The 21974-nt window shown below is 32.7% G+C and overlaps 1 protein-coding gene across 3 annotated transcripts in view; it reads right to left on the reverse strand.

Moving 5' to 3' along the window:
• The window catches only part of LOC126879480 (putative fatty acyl-CoA reductase CG5065), a 154805-nt gene that overhangs the window by 22901 nt on the left and 109930 nt on the right, over positions 1-21974 (reverse strand). For all 3 annotated transcript variants that reach the window (XM_050642514.1, XM_050642513.1, XM_050642515.1), the window contains exons 2-4: positions 13443-13673; positions 11242-11582; positions 4040-4209 (exon numbers count right to left, since the gene is read on the reverse strand). In XM_050642514.1, coding sequence (XP_050498471.1) covers positions 4040-4209; positions 11242-11582; positions 13443-13637 — 706 coding nt within the window. In that variant the 5' untranslated portion in view covers positions 13638-13673. The remainder of the gene's footprint in view (positions 1-4039; positions 4210-11241; positions 11583-13442; positions 13674-21974) is intronic.

Below are 21974 nucleotides of genomic sequence, written 5' to 3' on the forward strand. Positions count from 1 at the left end.
AATTCATTATTTTTTGCAACACTACAAGTCAGAAAATTATGAGGTTACAGTAAGACTTCTGACAGTTTATGAAAGAAGAACATTTATACTATTGACTTAATTAAAAAAAAAATGACAAAAAGTAATTTTAAACAGTGTAAAATTATTTTGCAAAATAAGAATAATTTGCAATTAAAATAACTTTTGAACCGTTACCCGTAGAAAAATTATTTTTTCATATTTGGAAAGACTGGATTTTTATACACATTTTAAAAGGAAAACAATTGTCCTAGGACAATAGGGAACTTGCATAAATTTTTAAATTCGAAAAAAATGTTATAAATCACAACAGAACATAATTTAAAACATGTATCAAAGATAAAAAAGTTTTGTTTGTCTTTCGTTTGGCCCCTAAAGACGATTAAAAATTCAAATTAAAAAGGTGGCCCTAAACGCGTCGTGACGTCACTGGGTTGTACGTTTACATTTTTCCAATAAAGTAAACAGAATTTTAAATTAGACGTTATAAACGTCAGTAGAAAATACATTTATGTGATGTTACAAGTGTTTTTGATCGTTTGAACTATTCATAGAAATTTGTACTTTTACAAAATGGTTTTATCTTCAATAGTAAACCTTCGTTCCTTTCCTTCAAAAACAGTATAAAACTCCAATTTTAACAAACTGGTATTTATTATTACAATGACATACCATAAATGTCATTAGAATATAAACATTTTTGACTTATTCCACGAAGATGAGCTGGCCAAATACCCAAGTAGGTGGAGGCCAATAAACTGAAGAAGGAGAAGAAGAATATACCTAAATATAAGGTTGTGTCTAGATATACACTAACGTGTACGCAAATAAAAAGTTAGAGTGTTAGTGATTTCTTATTTTTTATTTGTTTAGTGTTTGTTTTTGAATTAACTATGGAGTGTGGACAATTATTTAGTTCTTTTAATGCGTTTAAGAACATTTTAAAACAGTACGAAAAAGATAAGAGACTATAACTTAATATATATTTTTTTAGTTATAAATGAAATAGTATTACCGCCCAAGATTAAAATAAAAGGAAGACCTAAAGCTTTCACAATAATAATTAACTTGTTCTGAAGCTATTATCCTTGTGCAATTTTTGTAATCAACTATTCTAAATGGGAAGTAAGCCACAATTTAACTAAAAAATTGGTTTTATTAACGTTTCGAAGTCTAAATCGGATGTCGTTGTCAAAATACAAAATATTATTAAATTAAACAAAAATGTTGTTGCTTAGTAAAAAATATTTTCTAATAATTTATTTAATCTGACTAATTTTTTTATTTTGACAATGACATCCGATTTGGACGTCGAAACGTTAATAAAATACTTTTTTTAGTTAAATTGTGGCTTATTTTGCATTTAGAATAGTTGATTATAATAATTCACTTACGTATAAAAATTATTTTAACAATATTTTGTACCTACATGTCATGTCAACTAAATACGTATAATTATTTTGCTAACCTAAATATATACTTTTATATATATACATTGATTTATTACAATTAAGTTTGAAACATCTGAATAGTTCTGCTTCCCTTCCCTTAACAAATATTTTTCTATCAAACAAACACTAAACATATCAAAATAGCATGTACCAAAATATATAGTCACTGCGCAAGCTAAATAATGACGTCACTGGCTTGATGAAGTTTAATTCGCGTCTACCTAACTTTTTTATTTGCGTACACGTTAGCGTGTACCTAGACACAGCGAAATATAACCATAATCAAAACTAATGCAAAACTATGTGACGTCACGGGCCGTTTGAACTATTTTATACCGAAGAAGACTTTAAATATGTATTTCTAAGTTATTACGAGTTGTTGAAGCATGAAATTTTGGAAATCTCATTTTTAAACAAAACTGAATATTATTATCTAATAAAAAAAAATGTGCAAGTTCCCTATTAGGGACGAAGTTAGCCTCCCCACTTTTTTAATTCACATGTTTTTGCAAAATAATTTTGCAGTATTAAGAATTATTTTTTGTCATTTTTTTTTCAATAAATTAATAGTATAAATCTTCTTCTTTCATAAACTATCCAAAGTATTAGTGTAACTTCATCATTTTCTGACTTATAGCGTTGCAAAAAAAATTAATTTGGGAAAACAAATTAAATACCTTTAAACTAGTTGACCAATTGCTTGGAAATTTATGGTTTGATTTAAGCACCAGAAGTCTCAGCATTCCGTGTAATAAGAACGTTCTAAGCTAATGTTTATATAAGTTATGAATATTTATAAAAACTCAAAATTTATGATTTATTTTGCAATTTTCTAAGCAACCAATAGGGATAGACATATTCAGCGAACGCCATATTGAAGTTTTTTATACAATTTATGAGTTTCTTACTCTTAAATTTGTTTAAAATACTTAACTTTTTGGTTATAAACGAAAAAAGGGAAAATTTACCGTTTTTTGATCTTCATTTGTTTATAAGTATGTATATCATCAAAATCGGCTGCAGGAAACATATAGGTTATTAATATAGATGTCCATACTACTCAAAAAATTTGGTTTCGGCCTGGAGAGGGCTGTGTCACGAACAGGATATTTTTTTCCTTATTTCTTTGAACTATCAACCTGACTAGTTTTTTTGGAACGCCAAGTTCCTGCATCGCTGTCCACAATCTAGTCCTGCATACTCTATCAAATGCTTGTTTAAAATCTATGAATATCTGATGAAGCTCACGATCAAACTCCCGGCATTTTTGCAATATCTGTTTTATTGTGAATATCTGGTCAAGAGTAGAGCGGCCCGGTCTAAATCCGCATTGATAATCTCCAACTATTTCTTCTGTGTATGTTTTGGTCCTTTCTAGCAGGATGATTGCAAGGATTTTATAGGTGGTGTTTAGGAGTGTTATTCCCCGGTAGTTAATACATTGCTTAATACATTGCCGAGAACAGATTTTATTAAATATCTACAGGCTCCAGGTCGACTCAGCCCGAATAAAATAAGTACCTTGGGTAAAACCAGGGGTAATAATAGGCGGTTGAAGCGTAGCACTGGCCCTGTTACCTCCCTTGAATACCATAGGCCCAAGAGATAGCAGATTACCCTACTATAATCCCAAAGCAGCGCTAGCGGTATAAAAGGGAGATATCCAGATTTAGAAATACGGCTCTACCTCCCTCTAAGGGGAAAATTGACTCATCCCAGATACCTAGGGTATCAAAAGGTTTGTGCTCTGGTGGTTTGATCTCCCAAAAATTTTCGTACGCATCTGGATGCTGAGAGGAGCGCAACCTTCTGCATAGTCTTGTAAATAAGATGTTCATCTAGACACAGATTTTTGATGTTTTTGATGAGGTTCTTCGGAATGATTCCAGTAGTAGAAAGGTATTGTCTGGGTACTTTCCACTCTCCATTGTTATATCTCCTCATTTGTATTTCGAGATCTCTATACTTGACGATCTTTTCGTTGTGCTTAAGCAGATTATTGTTGTTAGGTATCGCCACATCTATTGATGTTGTTTGCCTAGTATCTTTATTAACTAGTATCAGGTCCGGTCTATTATGTGCCACTCGTTGGTCTCTGAGTACAGTGCGATCCCAGTGTAGCCTGTAGTTGTCATTTTCAAGCATTGTATTAGGGACGTCTTGATAATAAGGGAGATGATCGATTTGGTGATGTCCAAGTTTGCTAGCTAGTTCTTTCGAAGAATCTTTCCTACTGAGTCATGGCGTTCTTTATAATCACTTCCGACAAACACCTGGCAGCCCCCGGTAAGGTGTTGGATAGATTCTTGGGCTAATTTGATTTTAAGGTTTAATGTAACATCTCTATTGAAAAAATAGTGAACTAAATTGAAAAAACTATTGAATAATGTTAAAAATAGTGCTAATAACTAATAACTTAAAATTGAAAATTTATACAATCCGACAAGTGAGAGCTGGCGGATGACCTCGTATTGTGTATTTCTCGCTGTGTATTTTCGCACAAGGTCAGTCGCCAGTGCTCGCTTGTTGGATTGTAAATGTTTGTAATTAAAAAAATGGGTAATATTTACCTATGGAAGGTCTAGTGATAACAATTGGCAATTTGGTACTATATTCAGAAACAAGTTGTTCAGTTAGACCTTTTGTATATGCATAGCTGTTTGGATATTTACTTAAAAGTTTGGGAGTTAGTGTCTCCAATAAATCATCACTCATCCATTTTACCATGTCAAGCATTTTTCTAAAAAGCAAATCAGATGTATTAATCAATACATAATTACTATGGGCCATTCCACAAACATACGCCTGTTTTGGATTACTTCGACAACGAATATTTTACTGTGCAACATAAGAAGTACGAAAGTAAATGGCGCTAATAATTATTCCAATAAACAACAATGTAATTTGCAATTTACTTTCGTTCTTCTTATTTTGCACAGTAAAATATTCGTTGTCGAAGTAATCCAAAACAGGCGTATGTTCGTGGAATAGGGTATATAATACACAAATTATTATATTTTTCTCTGGATTGTCATCTTTTACACTAGATTTCTACCTTAGAATTTCTGTACTTTCCACTCATTGATCCATATGCTCTTCAATTTAATTATGGATGAAATCATCAAAAATATCAGCAAAGGAAGAAAATATAGAAAGGAAAACAAAGAAGTAAAAATACTATGTTACTCAGATGACGCAATATTGACAGTTCAAGATGAATATAGTCTGCAAAGAGTAGTCTACAGATTTAACATGAGAGCAAAAGCATTTTATATCATAATCTTATCTCAGAAAACTAGATCAATAGTAATCAGCAAAGATCCAATCAGATGTAAAATAGAAATTGATGGCATCAGTATTGAACAAGTAATGGGAATAAAATACCTTGAAATCACACTGTCCAGCTTTGGAGACCTGGACAAAGAAGTGAGAGATCAAGTACAGAAAACAAGTAGACTGCCTTAATAACATATACACACACCCAAACTTATATGGAATCACCATGTATTTCAAAGTAATATTTATTTATTTTGAAAAAACTTGTTATTGTTGCGAAGAATAAAGTATTTTATTGAAAATAAACAATAAGACAATCGGATAGTACAGCTCGGTACGGTATAGGTTATTTGCTTGAATTGCAAGTTAAACGAAAATAAATAAACTAACTTTCGCGTCCAAAAAAGGAAATTATGCCTAATGTGGTGTTATATAACTTACAACGAGGAAAGATTATTGGTCTTGTGGAGAAAGTAATGTTTTCAGAGGGGCATAGCTGTAGAGCTAGGCGTAACACAGGTTCTGTCCACAACCAAAACTAGGTAACAGGAACTAGAAAAGCTCAAAATTATAGCAAGGGAAAGTCGCCAAAAGTAATAACGGCTCTCCAAGATCGTTTAATTGTCCAATCAGCTGAAATACACCCAACCATTTCTCACCTGCAGCTCTAAAGGCAGCTTTTGGAAGCTACAGGTGTAACTGTTTCAGTTGAAACGATAAGAAGAAGAGTTCGTACAGTTATGATAGTTCGACGACAGTTATGGCTTCCCGAGTTATCCAGGCAGCACAAGATTAATCGCCTAAATTGGTGTCTTCACCACCAAAACTGGAACATTGGGAATTGACAAAATGTGCTATTTTCAAAAAAAGTCAGGATTTGTGTAAAATCAGATAACCCACGAAGTCGTGTACTTAGAGGTCGAAGAAGACAAGCAAGAACGAAAACTGTCAGATCTGTTCACAAATATACAAGGGGAAGTGTAATGTTCTGAAGAGGAATTGTGATCCGTAAAAAAACTCCTTTAATTTTCATCCAATCAACCTTAACTGCTCACAGGTATGTTGATAACCTGTAGTCAGGCTCTGCAGAGGTGCAACAGGAGAAAATTTTATTTTATTGCATGATAATGGACCTGTACATACTATTAGAGTGACTACAGACATCATTGAAGCAGAAGGTATCCCTTGTTTGGTGTGGCCTGCTTGCTCACCCGAACTTAATCCTATAAAGTATTTGTGGGATCTGCTTAAAAGAAAAATTAGAGCTCGCCGGGATAATTCACAAAACACCGCACGGCTAGTACAAGCTGCTCTTAAAGGATGGAGCAACCTACCAAAACCAAATGTTGATAATTTGATTAGGAGCGTGCCCACTAGTGTTGCCAGGTCCGATTTGTTTTTAATCGGTACATAAGTAAAAACAAATCGGGATTTAGGGTTGTAGATCGGGACAAATAAACAACAATAGCCCAGTAAATAACGGTTTTGGAGTGTAATTTTCAGAGTCAACTCCGAATTGCATGAAAATGAAAATCTGGTTTTAGGTTCTACTTACTGTCTACTTCAAAGTTGAACTTGTACCGTTTGTTGCTTTTACTTGGTGGGTGACAGTTACAGTTACCCCTTCTCGGGGTAAAAAAAGCGCGTTTAAAGTAAGTCTCAAAATGGATCAACTGACTAACTCTAAAAAACTTTTGTTCTATATAGTTTTTAAACTAAATCAATACTTTTCGAGTAATTTTATCGAAAAAGATATTCTTAGCAAAAATGTAGTTGTAAAAAAGCAAAAAAAATTGTATGTTTAGAAAGTCTATAAAACCATTAAAAGCAAAGTTGTAGCGATCAAGCGTTCTTTTTCGTCAAATTCCAAATCGAATTTTTAAACTTGAAATAACCAAAAAATTAAGCAATTTTGGAGCAAAATTTTTTTTTAATTTTTAAAGTGTTTCAAAAAAATCTTTAATCTTGTTTTATATAATAAAAGTCTCTAGCATTAAAACTACGCGAGTTACGCTCAAAATAAGGTTGGCTCCTTTTTTTGGTAAAAAAAACCGTGAAAATCTCCCCCTATTTATGTACCGTAAATAATATTAATCGTTACCGCTTTGCCATTTACTTTATAAGTGTATTGTTTATACGATCTGTAAGGTTTACCGGTTATGAGTGCTTAGTTTTAAAAAAAATTGGTTTTATATTAAAAAAAAAATTCCTAAAATATTGGAAAATGCCCTTTTTTCAAAATAACTAAAAAAGTATTAGCAATACTATAAATCTCAAGAAGTAAAAAGTAGGTAAGTTTTGCTTTTATAAATATGATAGATTCATTTTGTTTTTCTTAATGTTGTTCTGAAGCTATTTTCTTGTGGCATTTTTATAGTCAACTAATTTCAATGGGAAATAAGCCACAATTTTACCAAAAAAATGATTTTATTAACGTTTCTACGCCCAAGTCGGGTGTCGTTGTCAAAATACAAGATAATACTAGATTAAACAAAGATGTTGTTGCTTAGCAAAAAATAAATTATTAGAAGAATTTTTTGCTAAGCAACAACATTTTTGTTTAATCTAGTATTATTTTGTATTTTGACAACGACACCCGACTTGGGCGTCGAAACGTTAATAAAATCATTTTTTGGTAAAATTGTGGCTTATTTCCCATTGAAAATAGTTGATTTTTTTTTTCGTTAGGCAAAAATTGGTTCAAATATGGCTGTTCATATTTTGCATATGTACACTCGTGATTAGTGACTCTTTCGGGCCCTTTCAATCATGTAAAAAATAAGTACATAAGTAAAGTAAATTGTTTGTAAAGCGGTAACGATTAATTTCATTTGGGGTGCTAAGTAGGGGGAGATTTTCACGATTTTTTTACCAAAAAAAAGGAGTCAACTTGATTTTGAGCATAACCTTCTTAGTTTTGATGTTAGAAACTTTCTAAAACATAAAAATAAAGCTTTATTCAGTAAAAAAGTTTTAATTGGTTTTTCCCGAAAAGTGCTTCATTTATTGGTTATTTCACGTTGAAATATTTAATTTGGAATTTGACGAATAAGAACGTATTTTTCATGAGTTACAACTTTGCATTTGCTGGGTCTATAGACTTTACAAGTTCACAATTTTGTTCATTTTTTTTATATTATGCTACATTTTTGCTAAGAATATTTTTTTCGATCAAATATTTACTTTTTGAGTTATTTGTGAAAATCGCCTGAAACCGTGATTTTTTTGTCGAAAAATAAACATTTTCAATCGTACCTAAATAACCCGAAAAAAATTTTTACTATGTTAAAATTCTATAGAACTAAAATTGCTTAGAATTAGTCAATTTCTCCATCTCCGACCTTATTTTAAACGCGCTGTTTTTCACCCCCAAGAAGGGGGTGACTGTCACCTCCCGAGTAAAAACAACCAATGGCACAAGCCGTCCAAATTTTTATGCAATTCGGAGTTGATCCTGAAAATTACACGGTATCGCCGTATTTTCAGTTCTTTAGTGGACTACAAGGTGTTTCTATAATCTGTATTTAATCCTACATAATAATAATAATAATCAGACGAAATTACAACAAAAATCGTAGATTAAGTAAATTATTTATTGTTTATTAAAATTATATTTTTCATTCGATTTTGCCGCTTTTTGGAGTGCCTTGTTTTTATAAAATAGTTATAAAATGCACTGCAAATCCTCCTGAAATTGGTTTTGGTGGGTGAAAATCGGGACATTTAGTGTCCCGATCAGGTACAAATCGGTACGCGTCCCCAGACCCCTGAAAATCGGGACGTCCCGCGCAAATCGGGACACCTGGTAACGCTAGTGCCCACGCAAACTGAAGCTTGCATAAGGACTAGAGGTGATAACACTGACTACCACAAAATACAAAAAAAAATAAAAACAATTTAAACATTATTCGTTTTGCATTGAAATTTTGTATGCTGTTGACTTTAAAACAACTACTTTCAATTTGTTTGTTAAATACTTTATTGTTTTATTTAATTGTTATGTATTAGTTATTAAATTACTTTAGAATAAATATTGTTTGACTTCGTGTGTTTGCTTTATTAAATTCGCACGAAATAGTAAGAAATATCCGATGATTCCATATAAGTTTGGGTGTGTGTATGTAGCCCAATAAATGACCATTTTGGAGTGTAATTTTCAGGGGCAACTCCGAATTGCATGAAAATTTGGATTTAGGTTTTACTTACCCTCCACTTCAAAGTTGAATTTGAGCCGTTGGTTGCTTTTACTTCTATAAAGTTTTTTATGTAAGTCAATAACTCAAAAAGTATCAAAAAAATATTCTTAGAAAAAGTGTAGCTCATAAAAAAACTAAAAAAATGGTGTATCAGTAAAGTCTATAATCCGAGTAAAAGCAAAGTTGTAGCTCATGAAAAATACGTTCTTATTCGTCTAATTCCAAATCGGATATTTCCACGTGAAATCACCGAAAAAAAATAAGAAATTCTCGGGAAAATCTGATTAACATTTTTTAAAGTGTTTAAAAAAGCTTTATTGTTATTTTCTATAAAAGTTTCTAGCATCAAAAATAAACGAGCCCCAACGAGGAAGTTGACCCTTTTTTTTTGGTAAAAAAAAATCGTGAAAATCTCCCTCTGTTTAGCAACCTAAATAAAATTATTCGTTACCGCTTTACCAATTACTTTAAATGTATCTATATTGTTTATAGGTATGTAAGTTTGACCGGTTTAAAGTGCTTATTTTTGAAAAAAAATTAGTGATACAGAAAATATCAAAGAGTAAAAAAATGTAGGTTTTGCTGTTATAAATATGCTAGTTTCATTTTGCTTTTCCGTAAGACAAAAATTGGTTAAGATATGGCTATTCAAAATTTGCATATAGTGACTCGTTCAAGCCCTTTTAACTACAGTCGAACCCGCTTATTGGAATAGCCGTCGTGCCAAGAAAAAGTATTCCTATAACAGGGATATTCTAATAACCGATCATATAAGCCTCGTAAAAACGTTTTGGGACCTCAAATTTCTATTCCTTAAACAGGGATATTCCTTTAACCGGTATTCTAATAAGCGGGTTCGACTAACCCTTTCAAAAATAAGCACTTTAAACCGGTGAAACTGACAGATCATATAAAAAATAGAAAATTAAAATAAATTGTTTGTAAAGCTTTAACGATTAATTTCATTTGGAAAGCTAAACACGGGGAGATGTTCATGATATTTTTACCAAAAAAAAAGGGGCCAACTTTATTTTGAGCGTAATTTTCTTATTTTTAATGCCATAAACTTTTATAAACAATTAAAATGAAGCTTTTTATGGACACTTTAAAAAAGTATAAATAAATTTTTCTTGAAAAGTGTCATTGATTTGAAACTTTTCGGTGATTTCACGTTGAAATATTCGATTTGGAATTAGACGAATAAGAACGTATTTTTCATGAGCTACAACTTTGCTTTTACTCGGTTTATAGACTTTACTGATACATCATGTTTTAGTTTTTTTTATAAACTAGATTTTTGCTAAGAATATTTTTATTCGATAAAATATTTACTTTTTGAGCTATCTGCGGAAAACCGTTTGAAAACGTAGTTTTTTGTCGAAAAATAAACATTTTCAATCGCAAATATCTAGAAAAGTATTGACTTACATAAAAACTCTATAGAACGAAAGTTGCTTATAATCAGTCAATTTATCCATGAACGTATGTTTTTTCACCCCCGAGAAGGAGTGACCGTCATTCCTTAAGTAAAAGCAACCAACGGCACAAATTTAACTTTGAAGTGGAGTGTAAGTAGAACCTAAATCCAAATTTTTATGCAATTCGAAGTTGCCCCTGAAAATTACACAGTATCGCAGTATTTCCCGTTCATTTACTGGGCTAATGGAGAAACCGACATATTAATACTGTTATGAAGTCAATAAATTATAAAGGCAGTGTAAGATCAATAATGACATATGCATCAAAAACAAGACCCGATACAGCCACAACACAAAAACTACTGAAAACGGCAAAGATGAGAGTACTGAGAAGAATTACAGGAAATACGCTGAGAGATCGAAAGAAGAGTGACGACATGAGAAGAAAATGGAAGTACAGTTGGACAATAAAAAAAAAGAATGGAATAACCACATAAACAGAATGAGGGTGGCCTGTGTGGTCAAAATAAAAAGCGATAAATCACCAATCGGCGGAAGAAGTATCGGATAACCGCGCTAAAGTTGGAGTGACATGACAAAATTCCATAGAGGTATCAATCCTCTAAAGCAGAATTGCTCATAAAGACGAAGAATATTTCTATTCTTAATATAGAACAGTAATCATCTAAATAAAGAAAAACTGTCAAGGGATGGGGATTACACTAAATAACAGAAACATATATACCTATGTTGCAATTTGCAGATGACCAGATTATCTTGGCATAGGACAAAGATGTTCTCTGGATAAAGAGATATATGTCAAACATATTGTTACTTCTTAAAAAAAGCATTAATAAAAAAAATAAAAACTTCTTTGCTTACCTAGGATCCTGAGGAGCATCATATAACTTTTCTTCTAACTCTGTAACATCACAGTGACAATAAGACGTTGAAACGTGTACGAAGATTTTTAAATTTTGTAACTTGCAAGCCCATTCCAGAACATTAAAGGTACCTCCGGTGTTCAAAAGTACCGCCGTTTTAACTGTTAAGTCAAATTTTACGTTAGCTGCCATATGAAATACACTGGTTACTGATTTTTCCAATAATTCTTGATCTTTAGGAGAGATTCCGCAGTTTTCTTCCGTTACATCGCCGGTGATGCATTTGACTTTTTCAAATATTGATTTGGCGTCTGGTAATTGTCTGATATTGTCGAAAACCTAAAATCAACCCTATTCAGTACAATCTAGCTTTTTATTTGTATGTAAAAGAAACGACACTTAGAAATATATGTAAAGTGTAAGGGTAAATAAGATAATATTAATAAAATTGAACCCAAAAACTTCTTTAACGTTAGGTACAACATCTATTAAAAAAAGAATCATCATTCTTTGTGACTTTATTTGCTTTTCCTGTTCTGTGTAACTTCATTGTTCAACTTTATCTTTTTCTGAGCCTTTTGTCTTCCAATGTACCAGATTTCTCTATATAGGGTGGTAACTCTTTGGTGTTTCTGGGTCTTAGCTATGATTTTTTACTTTCCTACAAACTGGGGTTTTGGCATTGGGAATGTCGTTCGGCAGTTATTGAACAATCATAGGATCCACTTCTTTGCCACGGTGCCAAAATGTTTAATTTTCTCCACACATATATCATTGACTCCTACGGCTTTCCCGTTTTTGAGTGTCTTTAGTTCATTATTCAGTTCTGTTATGGTTAAAGGTGTCCAGGAACTTTTTTCCATTGATGGTGAGCAGTTGATACCTGCTTTTTGCGAGTGGTGTTATATTTGCCCTTAAGAAGTAGTTGGTGGACTATCTGGTTGGGAGTAAGAGTAAGGTTCCAAGCAGTTTTGCTGCTGTGAGATATGTCCATACGCTCAAGGTTTTCTATCCATTTCTTCTGTCGAACTTCGGTCAGTGCAGTCATAAGGGCGTTGCTACAGTTTATTGTTTCGTCGCTGAATGGGTCTTTGTTGAATAGTCTTTCATACCTGGTTAATGTGCTTTTGAAGACATCTGATAGACCTGGTATGAATTGTCTCCTGCATACTCTTGGTTTATGCTGCTGCAGTTGAAATTGAAGCGTCTGCAGGAAGGTCTCTCGGTTGTTTTTATGGCTGCATAAATTTGAACACCTATTGGCCAATGACAATTTTGGGGATTGCACCATAGACATTTTTTATACAAGAATGTTACTAATATTCGTTAAGAATTTCGTTATTAATATGCTTAGTTAAAATTTCATGCTGTAGCTAGATATTGCTAAATAGTAATTACCCTTATAAGGTGGCACCCAAAATCCCGACAGCCAAAATCCCTAAGGCCAAATCTCGACACACCAGAATCCCGGCACGCCAGAATCCCGATACGGCAAAATCCCCACATACCAAAATCTCTACATGCCAAAATCCCAACATGCCACAATCCTTGCATAAGTAAAAATCCCGAGACCACTACATTTTGAATATTTATGGTTTCCTTTTCAAATGCAATACCAAATCATATATTATAGAGTATTGAAATCGAAAAATGAATTACTTACTTACTAATAAGAACGGGTACTAAAACTAAATACTTTTTATGTATGTATTTTAAAAGTGAAAATTATTAAACACTTCATTTTATAATGTAAAATCTATAGGTACTTACTGAAATATACGGTAGTAAGTGACTTGTTAATTTCTATTATATGAAAGTAAACTTGATTTAAAAAGTAATGCAAAAATTCTTCGCGAATTAATCGGTTTTAATTTATTTCCAAGTAGATAATGAATATTAGTTAAATATAAATATAAATGAATTTCATGTTTGAAATAATACTGTAACGTAACAAAAATGATACTATGTATTATAGTTTCGAAAATCTGGAGGGATTTTTGATTTATCGGGATTTTGGCCGTAGGGATTTTGACTGTCGGGATTTAGGCGTGCTTGTCGGGATTTTGGCGTGTCGGGATTTTGGCGTGTCGTGATTCTGACGTGTCGGAATTTTGGCAGTCGGGATTTTGGATGTCGGAATTTTGGGTGTCGGGATTTTCGGGTAGACCCAAAATATAATAAAAAAAAGCTTCTACTTACCACTGAATTTAAAAGCTCTTCCAATCTTTGTGTTGCATTCTTTCCTTTCTTACTTCTGATAATTACATATATAGCAGCAACATCTGGACATGATCTTAATAACTTCTCTATCAAAATTTTACCCATGAAACCAGTGGCTCCAGTTATAAAGACGTGCTGGTTCCGATACCATTTTGAAATTTCTGATGTCTCCATTTTCTGGAAACTTCGAACTTATGCAGAGTAATTGTTCTGAAAAATACAGTTCTTTAAGTAAAAACGATACTTAGCAAGTATTATTAACTTTGTTTTTTATACGAATTAAAAATAAGGCTATGCCTATCAAAATTTGTTTTTAAATTTTTTTTTATTTATTGCTGAATTTTAATTATTTTTCGACATCTATAAAGAGATTGTAAACGTCTATGTCATATTCCCATGCTTTGGCTAGTATTTGTTTAACTGTAAATAGTTACTCGATAGTAGATATTTTTTACCTAAACCCTGCTTGGTATTCCCCGATGATTTTTTCAGTAGGAGGTGGAAATTTTCGACTACGAATGTTTGTGAGTATTTTGTATCCCGAACAAAGTAAAGAGATGCCTCTATAATTCTGACATAACAGTTTGTCTCCTTTTTTATGAATAGGGTAAGGGTAAATTATACTTTTCTTCCATTGTTGGGGGATTTTTCTTCTAATTACCCCTGGATAATAGTGTTTCTATTATCCAGGTGGAAAACCAGGTGATGAAGTAAAGCCTTTCACTCAAAACTATTCTGCATGCAAGTTTGTTTTATTTTTTATATTTGGTGTTTTCTTCTATTTTCATATTGCGCTTATATTCAAAGTTATGAATTTTTGAATAAAACAATATTTGCAATCATTGATGGGTGAATGAAACCTGTCAGTCAATTGCTGTATTTAGAATCCTGTGACTTCTTATACATCGAGTTGGCTTAAATAATCCCAGATATGCTCAATTAAACTTTCATCTGGTGAGCATGTTGGACAATTTAACTTCCCTATATCATCTTTATTTTTTATGTAAGCCTTCAGCTGTACTTCAACCAGTTGATTGACTTATCACATATATCTTCCTCTAACTGTTATTCAAGTCCTTTGAGACTTCGGCAGATCTGCTAGATAAAAGCTCCTGTCTAATAATACCAACACCCGATGGACCTTGTATTTCACCCTGTAACCCAATAAATAACCGTTTTGGAGTGTAATTTCCAGGGGCAACTCCCAATTGCATGAAAATTTGGATTTACGTTCTACTTACCCTCCACTTCAAAGTTGAATTTGTGCCGTTGGTTGCTTTTACTTGGGGGGTGATATTTACCCCTTCCCAGGGGTGAAAAACGCGTGTTTAAAATAAGGCCGGAAATGGATAAATTGTCTTATTTGAAGCACCTTTTGTTCTATAAAGTTGTTTACGTAAATCAATACTTTTCAAGTTATTGGCGATTTAAAATGTTGATTTTTCGACAAAAAACTACGTTTTCAGATCGTTTTTTCCAAATAACTCAAAAAAGTAAATATTTTATCGAAAAAAATATTTTTAGTAAAAGTGTAGCCTATAAAAAAACGAAAAAAATGGTGTACCAGTAAAGTCTACAAATTGAGGTTATTTTTTTCGATAAAATATTTACTTTTTGAGTTATTTGCGAAAAACCGTCTGAAAACGTAGTTTTTTTTGTCGAAAAACAACATTTTCAATGGCAAATAACTCGAAAAGTATTGACTTACGTAAAAAACTCTATAGAACAAAAGTTACTTAAAATCAGTCAATTTATCCATTTCAGATCTTATCTTGAACGTATGTTTTTTTCACCCCCGAGAAGGGGTGACTGTCACCCCCAAGTAAAAGCAACCAATGGCACAATTTGAACTTTGAAGTGGAGGGTAAGTAAAACCTAAATCCAAATTTTCATGCAATTAGGAGTTGCCCCTTAAAATTACACGGTGTCGCCGTTTTTCCCGTTCATTTAGATACTGGGCTACTAGCATACTCAGGAATTTTTCTTGTATCAAGAATCAAGATATTATACAGAGAACGCCCCTAAGCAAAACTAAGTTCAATAGAAGAAGAAGATGCCTTATTATGCTAAAGATTTGCCTGAAGGACTTCGATCAAGGTATCGGAGACCTTATTGGGACAAATACAAAGTCCGCGGCCCTTGGGGTTTCTCTACTCGTGTCCTCCACTCGGGGGGACCGGCTTCAGCAATGTTTTAGCCTATAGTAAAGACTAAAGGCGGCGAGGGATGGTTCCCCAAAAGGAAGACGGTCAGTGAGAAGACAATGGAACGACAACTTACTCGAAGCACATTGAAAAACAGACAGAGTTTAATAGTAACCTTACAGCACCTGGCCAAATTATTAGGCCAAGCAAAGAAAAATTTACTATATGAAGTTATTTCTCTCATGATTATGAATATTTGAAAAAATACCGTTTTGTTCCTTTTTTTGTGAATATGTATTAACTTTAAGGTGTGTATCCATTAGGTTTGCTGCTCCGCGTTCCCTGCAACTGTTCTTATCGATACGGCATGCGCTTCTCTACATATAATCCGCCACTGATTGGAGGGCCGAGGCGGAGTGCGCATTCTTGCATGGCCCAGGAGCGCCAACGTACTCACTATGTGGAGCAGTTGCAGGAGCGCGGAGCGGCGAACCTCATGGATACGCACCTTTATATGTAAAGGAGCGCATGCCGTATTGATTGGAACAGTTGCAGAGAGCGCGGAACAAGCGAACCTAATGGATACGCACCTTAAGAGTAAATATTCACAAAAAAGGAACAAAACAATATTTTTTCAAATATATTCGTAATCATGAGAGAAATAACTTCATATAGTAATTTTTTTTGCTTTGCCTAATAATTTGGCCAGGTCACATCACTGGGCCAGGTACTGTAGGTTTAATTATTTTAATTAATTCTACAGCACAACATTGTAGTCCTGTCGCCAGTGGGGGTACAACGGCCTCCTTAATTCAGATGGAATTACCCAACTTTTTTTATGTATTTTGACCAGTAGAACACGAATTTTTTGGGTAACAGACGATCCTGATGTCGATAAGATTGTTATAAACAAAGAACTTGAGGAATCACATAACAGCGATTTTTCGCAAAACAAAACATTTTTTTTTTGTATTTTTTGGGGTCATTCTAAGCAAAAAATGTTTTTACAAGTTTTTTCGTAGGATGCATAGTTTTCGACATAAACGCGGTTGAACTTTCACAAAATCGAAAAATTGCAATTTTTTAACCCGAAGAACTTTGATTGAAAAATAAAAATAGCAATTCTGCTTACCGCATTTGAAAGTACAAGTCAAATTCTATCGGTTTTGATTACTTTCATTGCTAAAAATTAATTTTTTTATTGTTAAACAAGCTATAAACACGTAGTGATTGAATGATGTTTTCAATGCATTTCTCATTTGAAATCGACCGAGTTGGCGCGCATACAGACAATTTCTACGTAGATTACTTACATTAAAACGCATGCATTGGGTACGGGAAACACTATGTGTTTATGGCTTTGTTTAACAAATAAAAACTTAATTTTTAGCAATGCAAATAATCAAAACCGATAGAATTTGACTTGAACTTTCAAATGCAGTAAGCAGAATTGCTATTTTATTTTTTAATCAAAAGTTATTCTGGTTCAAAAATTGCACTTTTTCGATTTTTTGAAAGTTTAACCGCGTTTATCTCGAAAACTATGCATCCTACGAAAAAACTTGTAAGACCATTTTTTGCTGAGGATCGCCCAAAAAATATAAAAAAATGTTCTGTTTTTCGAAAAATTGCTGTTATGTAATTCCTTCAGTTCTTTGTTTATAACAATCTTATCGACATCCGGATCAACTGTTACCCAAAAAATTCGTGTTCTACGGGTCAAAATACATAAAAAAACTTGGGTAAGTCCATCTGAATTAAGGACGCCGTTGTACCCCCTGGCGACAGGACTATTGAATTTTGTCTGCTGTTCAAATAATTTTCAAAAGGTCATTGAATTTTAGTTAACAATTAGATACCAGATAGGATTTAATATCACTAAATAAATTGCCATCATGTGTTAAATATCAAAATAAACATTTTTCAATATTTGATTTGAATATGTTATTTTTAAATGTATAAGTATGTATAAAGCAAAATTTATGCAACACAATTAACTTAACCTCATATTTGTATAATTTTAAAACTTTTAGAAACGCATTAAGCTACATAAATTATGTGATTAAAAACAGATTATAAAGAAAATGATACAACTTTTACACGACCTATCGCCCAGTCAACTAAAATTTTCCAAAATGATTAAATTTAGCAAATGGCCTCCAATGGTTAACACCTTTATAAATGGTTCACCTCTTCCCGTAGTTAATGATTGTAAAATACTGGGTTTGATATTTGACTCACGCCTCTCCTGGAAGCAGCATATTCTTATAAAGGTCTGGAATTCTTAAACTCTATCCATAATACAGCCCTTCGACTTTGTCTATTAGGCGCATTTCGTTTCAGTGCATCTGAGAGTCCCTATTTTGAAGCCGATGAACCCCCATCTGGATTAAAAGGCAAAACCTTCTTCTTTCCTATGCTGTATCTGTCTCTTCTAACCCTCTCAGTCCTGTCTACCGTTTATTCATAACAACCTATACCACACCCTCTCCAATAATAAAACCCACATTTTCTATGGAAGTAGAAATAGAATGATATGGTTTTAATGATATTAAAAGAAATTAAGAGAGCATTAAAAAACTGCAAAAATGGTAAAGCAGTAGGTCCAAACCAATTCCCAGTAGAAAGCTTAAAATGCATAAATGATGAAACCTTTAGACATTGTAGTAGACTGGTTTAAGACAGTATACAAAAAAGAAAACATACCAAAACAATGGTTACGCTCCACCTTTTGTGCTATCCCTAAAAATACAAACGCTAAAGATTGCAGACGTATTCTGAAAATACCATGGACGGCTATGCTGACAAATGTGGCACTCCTTAAGAGGAAACAGTAGCGATCAACAGGTAGCAAAAACGCGTTCCAAGATTGCGGCTGTAATTTTGAATATTTTTTCGAGATATTTGGTACACGTATTCGTAATATAATAAAGAATGGCGGTACAGAGCCCAATTTGAAAAATATCTTAATATGTGGAAATTACTCTGTAATTAAATACAATATTAAAAAAACGAGCCTGTACCGCCATTAAGAAGAACAAAAAAATACACTTTCTTCAAATAAACTTTTTTATCCGATTCCTAGATTTTGTGTCATTTTGGAACTACTAAAATTTTTTATTTCATTAGTAGTTCCAAAATGACACAAAATCTAGGCATCGGATAAAAAAGTTTATTTGAAGAAAGTGTATTTTTTTGTTCTTCTTAATGGCGGTACAGGCTCGTGTTTTTAATATTGTATTTAATTACAAAGTAATTTCCACATATTAATATATTTTTCAAATTGGGCTCTGTACCGCCATTCTTTATTATATTACGAATACGTGTGCCAAATATCTCGAAAAAATATTCAAAATTACAGCCGCAATCTTGGAACGCGTTTTCGCTACCTGTTGATCGCTACTGTTTCACCTTAAGAGAGCAAATGCTACCCGCGAGCTGCTTGATAACATCAAATATATAAAGATGGCCTATTTTGGACACGTAGTAAGGGGAGACAGGTATAATATTCTTCAACTTATTATGATGGGTAAAATCGAAGGACGCAGAGGAATTGGTAGAAAGCAGGCCTCTTGGTTGAAGAATATCCGGGAGTGGACAGGAATAAAGAAAGCAGAACACCTATTTAGAATAGCTCGAGACAGAGACAGTTTCGCCATGTTAATCGCCAACGTCAAGGGGACTTGATAGGGCACGTTAAAAAGAAGAAAGATTGCAGTGAATACAGAACAATATCATTAATATGTCATGTTCTCAAATTATTGTTGAAAATAATACATGGTCGTATAAATAAAAAAACTGGAAGAAGGAATAGACGATAGTCAGTTTGGGTTCGGAAACGGAGTAGGAACCAGAGAGGCGTTATTTGCTTTTAATGTGATAGCTCAAAGATGCATGGATATGAACGTGGATGTGCATGTTTGTTACGTTGATTTTGAAAAAGCATTTGACAAAGTAAGACATGAAATATTAATCTAAATTCTAAAAACATAGACAAAAGGAACTTACGAATAATAACAAACATTTAATGGTACCAAAAAGGACAAATTGTAATATACAGTAGAACCCCGTAAATCCGAACCCCGCGAATCCGAACTTTCGGCAAATCCGAACCAACGGAAAGTGAAAAAAATTTAAAAATTCAAGACAAAAACTTAAAAACATGTTTATTATACAGAGTAAAGCCAGAAAATTGGACAATGTAGGATTACTAGGACTTTGACATTTAAAATTTCTTAAAAATAAATATTATACTTTAATATATAGGTTTATAAAGTGTTTATAAAGGTTAAACACAAACTTAATTTGGTTCTCTCGTAGTCAGCTTGAGTCCAAAAATATTATCCACACTCTTGCGAGAACGTTTGGCTACTCAAAATCACAATGAAAGCTTTGAACTACTAGTTAAGGCTAACTTTCGGATAATCCGAACTTTTCGGAATCCGAACAGGCTGTCCCCCCAATTAGTTCGGATTTGCGGGGTTCTACTGTATAATGAACTCAGTCTAGAAATTGAAATCAGGAGAGGAGTTAGGTAGGGATGTATTATGCCTCCATGACTATTTAATGTATATAGTGAGCCATTTTTTAAGAAGCATGCTAATCGCAAAGTGAAGGAATAATAATTAACTGAAGATCTAATAACAGAAGATATGCAGATGACACAGTCATTATGGCAAGATCTTGTGAACAATTCCAATTACTACTAAACAAAACAAACAGTTTCTATGAAAAAATATGGACTAAAAATGGGTCTACCCCAAAATCCCGACAGTCAAATACCGACGGCCAAAATCCCGACAGGCCAAAATCCCAACAGGTTTGATAAGTTTCTTTTTAACATATAATAATTAGGTACATTTATTTCTTGTTTTTTGTTTATGATCATCTGTTTTTTATTTTTTGCTACGAAACAAAAGTTTTTACCATTTAATATGAACTAATTCTCTAAATAAAATTTCTAACATGGGCATATGAATTAAATTATTTTTTTTTTGCCAATATATAGTCCAATAATATATGTATAATCAAATCCTGAATTCAAGTTTACTTTCATTTAATAGATATTATCATGTCACTTACAACCTTCCATTTCAGTAAGTATAGCTTTTATATTATAAAATGAAGTGTTTAAATAATTTTTTCTTTTAAAATACATAACAATTAGTACCCGTACCTACTTATTAGTAAATAATAATTTTTCAATTTCAATACTCTATAATTGGTATTGCATTTTTGAAATAGTCCATTCTTTCACGGTTTTTGCTCTAAATTTTAAAGAACCGCTTGGATTGAAATGAAATTTGGCATATGTATAGCTTACATGTCAAAGAAAAAAAGTGATATTGTGCCGATGTGTGCTTTTGCCCTGGGGGTGACTTTCACCCCCTCTTGGGGGTGAAAAAATATATGTCCAAAATAAGTCCAGAAATGGGTAAACTGACTAATTTTAAGTAACTTTTGTTTTATAGAGCTTTTTCGCCAAGTCAACACTTTTCGAGTTTTTTGCGAGTGAATATGTTCATTTTTCAACAAAATAACCACATTTTTAGACGGTTTTTCGCAAATAACTCAAAAAGTAAGTATTTTGTCGAAAAAAAACGTTCTTAGCAAAAATATACCCTATAAAAAAGTAAAGAAAATGGTGTATGCTTTAGGTCTGTGGATTCCGCAGAACCAGAGTTATAGCCAATGAAAAATATATTCATATACACCAAATTTCAAATAGAATATTTCGACGTGAAATATCCAAAAAATTAAGCACTTATTGGGGAAAACCCATTATAACTTTTTTAAATTATTAAAAAAAAAGCTTTATTTCTGTTTTTACAAAAAGCTTCTAGCATTAAATTTAAGCAAGTTACGCTCAAAATAAAGTAGGTCCCTTCTGTTTTTGCAAAAAAAAAATCGGGAAGACCACCCCCTAATTAGCAACTTAAATGAAATTAATCGTTACCGCTCCACAAATTATTTTACTTATGTTGTGTTTATATGATCTGTAAGTTTCATCAATTCAAAGTGCTTATTTTTGAAAAAATTTGGTTTCAAAGTAAAATTTTTAAAAATTTAAAATTTGAAAAATATGCTTTTTTCCATAATAACTTAAAAATTGTTAGAGATACCAAAAATCTCGAAAAACAAAAAAGTTAGACTTGCTTTTCTATATATCACGTATTTTTTTGTTTTTCTGTTAGACAAAAATTGATTAAGATTTGGTGTTTCTAAATTTGCATACAATCGTGATCAGTGACTCGTTCAACCCCTTTTAACTACAGCCCTTTCAATAATAAGGACTTTGAACCGATGAAACTTACAGATCATATAAACAATATATACACGAGTTAAGAAACTTGTGAAGTCGTAACGA

Source organism: Diabrotica virgifera, chromosome 2 (assembly GCF_917563875.1).
Source record: "Diabrotica virgifera virgifera chromosome 2, PGI_DIABVI_V3a".
In the NCBI taxonomy this organism is placed as follows: domain Eukaryota; kingdom Metazoa; phylum Arthropoda; class Insecta; order Coleoptera; family Chrysomelidae; genus Diabrotica; species Diabrotica virgifera.